Below are 6,204 nucleotides of genomic sequence, written 5' to 3'. Positions count from 1 at the left end.
CTCCTCCTGTCGTTGCCTAGCCTGCTGCCCTTGAATAGCTTTTTGGGGCTTTCAGCATAAATGCCCAACCCCTACTCTGGCTTCAAAGCTTCTCAAGCTCAGGGCTTTCCTCCTCCTCCAAGCTTTTCCCTCTCTTTGCTCCCTCTCTTTCAGAATGTTTAACTCTAACCCCACTGACCTACTCATTGTCCTTTCATCTGCCACACCCTGGAAGATGCTCCCACTGTCTTTAGGTGTTCCAACTCTGTTGCTAAGTTGTGTCCCAGCCCTACCCATCTCTAAAGCCACCTTCTACATGAACCTACCCTGATCTCCAACTGGAATGAAAGGCTCCCAGAAAACCATTTTTTTAAGGGATGGCACTGACTGAACTCTGCTTAATTATCTGTGAACTTGTGCTTCAGAAAAGATTCTTTTGCTTGCAAGCAATAAAGATTAACTCTGGGCCTTGTTCCCCAATCTTCAGTTGATGCTGGAGTTCCTCATGGAACAGCTGAAGTTGCCGTCATGGAAGTGACTCACATCCGGCACCTCCAGTCTGTTGTTAACTCTTGGTTCTAAGTCTCATAGTTTAGGGAGAGGGAATCAGATTAGTGCAGCTTGGTTCAGGAGCCCACCCATGGATTAACTACCAGCCGTGATGAAGAGCATCTTCACGAAATGCAGACAGGGCTCCTGAGGGACCACCTTATGTTTGGGAGCAGGGGCCCGCCCAAATGCTGAAGCCTACATTGCCCCACCAAGAGGCCAGGCAGCTAATGTAGCTTGCCTTTGCCAATGATGGAAGGAGGGAGGGTGCTGGGAAGACAAAAACAACAGATGTCCCCTCCTAAGTATTTATGAAGAGAATGAGTCAGTGAGTGAGTGATTGGTTTATTTGTTGCCCCTTAAAAGCCCCTACGTCAGTTTGCCTCCCAGGTCTGTATCTCTAGAACATGATGGGCATATATTTTTCCATCTCCTGTATCCCCTTTCCTATCATGTTGTCATGAATGGAAAATGTTGCCAGTGTATCAGTAAACAAAGGATGCTGCAGCCATCAGGCCACTATAGCCGCCCCTGAAAGTGAGCCCCGAGGGAACTCAGAATGGAGACAGATGGGCCGCCTGCTGCCACGCCCTCAGCCTCTGCAGCCTCACTCTGCAGCCAGTGGGCTGCCCTGGGGGAACTCAGGATAGAAAAGAACAAGGTACCAGGCCTAGATAGCTAGATAGCTGAGATGCATATCAAAAGAACGATTTCAGGGAGTCCTGACTCTTGCATCTTCCTATACATAAATAGTGCTATATTCATGAACTTGAGATGTCTGGCTTTCTTTATTTAACAGTACTGTTTTGATGTTCTGTCTACTTGGCCTTTGTTGCAAAACCCCCTATATATCCTGGCTCCTTCCTTACCTCTTCGGAGCAGTCCCTTGGAGCTATTCTGAAAGGCTACCCCCCAGACTTGAAGTGCTCAGTTTTGTCTGTCAAATAAAACATAATTCTCAATTTTTCAGTTGTGCATTTTTTTGTCAGTTGACCTTGTTCTTGATGCCGTTCCCTGGGAGGTGGAATAGTGGAGTCGTGGAGAGTCCCCCTGCAGAGGTAGAGCAGTAGATGCCTGCCACTCATTCTAGGTGGAGCTGGGATCTGTCAGGCACTGGTGAGAAACCAGATATGAGGGACTGTCCCTCATAGGATGTACAGGGTGCAGACAGATATACAAATTGCAATAGAATGTTATTAGGCTCCAATGGAGGAAGCATGGAGAGGTGGGAGCTGCTGGGGGGCAGCTGATGAACTCTGACTGAGGCTTTTCAGAGAAAGTAACATTAGAGTCCAGTATCGCAGAGTGAATAGGAGCTTGCTGGGTCAAGAAGAAAGAAAAAAGATTCCGGTCTAAGAAACTATCTGTGCAAGACAGGGGTATGGATTGTAAAAGACTGCCGTACTTGGGAAACAGGGAGGTTGAGTGTACCCTGAGTGTAGTGTGTTTATGGTGAGAGTGCTAAGATTGGAGGGAAGATGGAAAAGGGAGCTGTATAGAAAGGAGGCTGAGGCTAGATCTAGGAAGCTCCCCATCTGAGCCTCGGGAACTTTAACTTATGGAAGGAGGCGGTTGGTAGGGGGGACTCACATAGGGGAATAACAACATATATGTATAGAAAGTTCTCCTGCATTGTTGGGGAATGCATTGCTTCTTTGGGGACCTAATGTGGCAACTTACTGAACTTTGCTCCTTCCTACTCCTGGGGTCTATGGCATAGAATGAAAATACTGATATGTAACGGCACATGTATAATGGGGTCTGTAGTGGTCAAGAACTAGAAACAAATGAGTGCCCAAGAATGGGAAAATGTTTAATAAATTGTGGTATATCCATAAAGTGATTTTTCATCCATCTATCTTCTATTAAAATTCTTTACAAAATATAATAGCTATTTTTCATGAAGGGAGAGGGAGATAGAAAGGTCATTGGTAAGCTCTTATTTTTAACAATTTAAAAAGCTGTAAGGAACCACATGTATAATTTGCATAAACAGTGTAAGTCTTGTAGTTAAAACTTACATTTAAAAGCCTTATAGACAGCTGCATCATTGAGAAAGTCCTAGTCCTTCTCATTAAAAATGAAGATGTGATTTTAACCATGATAATTGGAGCATGCCTTTATCATTTCAGTCCTCCTTGGTACCTTGGGCCCACCTATCCACTCTCCTCCATGCTTTCTGTGTGCTGTGATAACTCAGAATAAAAGCCAAGTCCTCACCTTGTCCTATACAACTCCTCAGGGTCTGCCCACCTCCACCGTCCACTCCCCTCACCTCAAGTCCTCCGTCTCTCTCCCTGTCAGGCTAACTCTGGCCTCCTTGCTGTTTCTCACACATCTCACAGACATTGTGTGCCCCAGGGCCTTTGCTCTTGCTGTTTTCTCTCCCTGAAACAATTTGCCCCCAGATATCCACACGGCTCACTCCCTCATGGCCTTCAAATCTTGGCTCACATGTCCCTTTCTCAGACAGCCTTCTCTGATCCACCTATTTTTACAATGCAGTAACTACTCCCCTTCCACCTCCACAACTCTCCAGACTTTTTTCCTGTTCTTTTCCTTCATGGTACTTACTACCTCTAGTATACATTGCTTATTTATTTTTGTTTATTTGGAAATTGCTTTGGAAGTTGACTCTTGTCTCACTTGAATGTAACTTTCACAAAGGAAATGGCTTTTTTCTACCTGTTGTTATAGCCCAGAGCTTGGACAGTACTTGGCATGTAGTAGACTCTGAGTACTTACTTGTGGGATGAATGAATGACTCGTAGTAGATGGAGAATGGCTGGAGGCAGGTAAGATGCATGACAAAAGACTAATTAGAAGCCTGTTACAAGCCAAGGGCTAAGGGACTCAAACCCAGCCTTAAAGTTTAGCTGTGCATATCTTTTTCTGTTGTAACTTTCAAATGATGTTGAAGTCTATTATTTTTTAACTTCTCATTAGTATGTCTTGTTTATTTAGGCAGATCCAAAACTCCAGGAGAAGGGAGGCTTGGCATGTTGATCTCCACTTTTCCCACAGTGCCTGGCAATTACATGCTATTAAATATAATTCACTCAACCAATGCTCAAAGCTTCATTAATGATCTGATGTTACTTACTATTATTTGACTAAGTGATTTTTAGAGTGAACTTTATTTGACAAAGATTTTAGGATCTAATTGATATTCTTATGCTGTTGTATTAAATAGAGTTAATTTTGTTCCATTAAAAATGTAGGATGGGACTTCCTGGCAACCGGGTAGTTCAGACTCCATGCTTTCAAAGTAAAGGGAGTGGGTTTGATCCCTGGTTGGGAAACTAAGATCTCACATGCTGCATGGTGAAGCCATCAAGTAAGAAAAAATAAAAAGAAAAATATCTAGCTTAAAAAAAAAAAAGTCATATACATGCTTATGATAGAAAATTTAGAAGTTAGAGAAAAGTTGAAAACAAATGAAAAATTTTTTTCATTTCACTACCCATAAAGAACCACTCACATTTTAATATTCCTTTTAAATATTTTTCTAGACATAGCTTTTTAACATAGTTATAATAGCTGTGTTTACATTTCTGCATACTGATTGCATACTTTGTGTTTATTAATGCTATAAACTTTTGGAAAACATTATTTTAAATAGGTTCACGTTATATAATTATGTCACTGTACTATAGCTTATTTGACATAACCAGTACTTGATACTTAGGGTTTTTCTGTTTTCTTCTTACTGTAAAAGTTATTTGTTACTCTGTCAGACTTCATGGCCTGGTTTGTCTGGTCATCTGCCCTCAAAACATCTTATTATCTATAAGATGGGCATAATGAGGAGCAAGAAGTTTAAGGTAAGTGAATGCAAGAAACAGTGGTGAGCATAGAGTAGGTGTTTAGGAAACATCAGATGGCTTGGGATTGAAACTGTGGGAACTTGAGGAGTGCTAGGAGCCTTCATGATGCTGTGCCCTGGCTGCAGGCCGCACCTGATGCAAGTGGACTCAGTCCAGCGCTGGATGGAGGACCTGAAGCTCATGACGGAGTGTGAGTGCATGTGTGTCCTGCAGGCGAAGCCCATCAGCCTGGAGGAGGATGCCCAGGGTGACCTCATCCTGGCAGGTGGCCCTGGCCCTGGAGACCCCCTGCAGCTGCTGCTCAAGCGGGGCTGGGTCATCAGCACTGAGTTGCGCAGGATCGGGCAGAAGCTGGCCCAGGACCGCTGGGCGCGCGTCCACAGCATGAGCGTGCGTCTGACCTGCCATGCCCGCTCCATGGTCAGCGAGTACAGCGCTGTCAGCAGGAACTCTTCGCAGGAGATGAGCCAGGTCGGTTGCCTGGCCTGGGCATGGGTGGGCACTCAGAACTGGGAGTGTCTTTTAAAAGAGTGGGTCTGAATTGCTTAGAGTCTGAAGTCTTCCTGCCCCAGGGACCTTCCTCCCCTTCCAATGAAGCAGGGAAGACAGTGAGGACCTTTACTGAGTATCTGCTTTGTGCTAGGAACTGTGCTAGATGTTTTTATACACATCTCACTTAACTTATACAACCTGTGAGGCCAACATAACTTGTGAGGCCACAGTGCAAGACACTGAAATGGTTAAATACACCCACTTTAATGCCAGACTCCCTGGGTTCAAATTTCAGCTCTGTGTGCTGTGTGACCTCAGCAAGTTACTTCTCTGTGCTCTAGTTCCATCATCCTGATGAGTATAATAATAGAATTTATTTCATAGCTCCGTTGTGATGACTGAGTTCTAATTAAATTAATTAAAAATATTAGCTAGTATTATTGTCCTCATTTTATAGATGTGGAAATAGAAACTCAGAGAGTCTAAGTAACTTGCCCAAAGTTACGCGTGAATGGTATAAATGGGATTCAACCTACAGCTTTCTAGTTTCAAAGCCCATGATTCTGAATCTTCTTCAGGTCCAGAGTGAACCACTGAAAATCCCCCTTCATATCTATTTCCTCTGGCATCACTTTGCACCTTAGTTCTCTACTCTTTTCCTTGCTCCACTTTGCACAGTATACTTCTCTTCACTCTTTGAAACCCAGCTCAAATGCCTCTTCCTCTCTGAGACTTCCCAGATCCCTCAGCACAGTTAATCACTCAGTTTTCTTTCCCTGAGCAGCTGACGATGAACTCTGTTGCCATCCATTTCGCACGGTTGTAGTTTATGTGCCTGTTTTCCAAATCGGATGATTTGATTCTTCATCTTTATGCCGCAGAGCGCCCAGCTCAGCAGTTGGTCTTCGACCAATGCTTATTGAATTGAATAAAATTGATCTATTTTTCTGCAGATTGAGAAGCTGCTAATGGAGAAGTGTTCAGAGCTGTCAGCGGTCACAGAGAGGTAAATCTGGCCCCTGGGTGAATCTGGACTGCGTCTGCCATCCTTAGGCAGAGGAAGGTCCTGGCGTCTGTCTCCTTCCATGGGAACAGTGGGGCTGGGGAGGGCTGGTGGTGACCTGGGAGCTTCCTTTTGCAACCTTAAGAGACTCCCTGGGGATTTTCTGCTCTGTTTTCAGGCATGGGAGAATGTAGAAGGCAGAGGAGAGGCCTGGCCATAGGAAGAAAGAGGATTCATGAGGGTTGGTAGCAAGGAAAGGTTTCTCACAGCTTTGAGAAGCCCCCTGATCTCCATGGTCAAGGCAAAGTGAAAGTGAACACACACACCTTATCCTCACATCCACACTGACCACTC

General features: G+C 44.4%; 1 protein-coding gene across 1 annotated transcript in view; it reads left to right on the top strand.

Moving 5' to 3' along the window:
• Positions 1-4,195: 4,195 nt before the first annotated feature.
• The window catches only part of INSC (INSC spindle orientation adaptor protein), a 72,843-nt gene continuing 70,834 nt past the window's right edge, over positions 4,196-6,204 (top strand). Inside the window, exons 1-2 of the mRNA XM_061440715.1 lie at positions 4,196-4,826; positions 5,801-5,853. Of these exons, the coding sequence (XP_061296699.1) occupies positions 4,458-4,826; positions 5,801-5,853 (422 nt within the window). The 5' untranslated portion in view covers positions 4,196-4,457. The remainder of the gene's footprint in view (positions 4,827-5,800; positions 5,854-6,204) is intronic.

This window comes from Bos javanicus, chromosome 15 (assembly GCF_032452875.1).
Source record: "Bos javanicus breed banteng chromosome 15, ARS-OSU_banteng_1.0, whole genome shotgun sequence".
Classification (NCBI taxonomy): domain Eukaryota; kingdom Metazoa; phylum Chordata; class Mammalia; order Artiodactyla; family Bovidae; genus Bos; species Bos javanicus.
This window is presented reverse-complemented; position numbering and strand designations above follow the sequence as displayed.